Genomic DNA, 232 nt, shown 5'->3' on the forward strand with positions numbered 1-232 from the left:
GGAAAGCTCCCTCATCACATGTGTGGGGGGAGCCACCATCTGCCAGAAACTTCTCGATGACGTGCATCTTGCCCTGGACAGCAGCTCGCAGGAAGGTCTCTGGCTCCACAGGACCCTCCTGGTAATGGGACAGGCTCAGGGCTGGGGCAGCACAGGGGTGCAGGAGAGGGGACAACATGGGGGCCCCCAGCCCTGCTTCCCCAGGGAGGTCTCTGGCTGGCAGGGTGACCCG

General features: G+C 64.2%; 1 protein-coding gene across 1 annotated transcript in view; it reads right to left on the bottom strand.

The window, feature by feature from the left end:
• Positions 1–232, bottom strand: part of ANKRD2 (ankyrin repeat domain 2) — a 4847-nt gene that overhangs the window by 3641 nt on the left and 974 nt on the right. Inside the window, 2 exon segments of the mRNA XM_017726104.1 lie at positions 11–118; positions 120–195. Coding sequence (XP_017581593.1) covers positions 11–118; positions 120–195 — 184 coding nt within the window.

This window comes from Corvus brachyrhynchos, unplaced genomic scaffold (assembly GCF_000691975.1).
Source record: "Corvus brachyrhynchos isolate BGI_N302 unplaced genomic scaffold, ASM69197v1 scaffold61, whole genome shotgun sequence".
NCBI lineage: Eukaryota > Metazoa > Chordata > Aves > Passeriformes > Corvidae > Corvus > Corvus brachyrhynchos.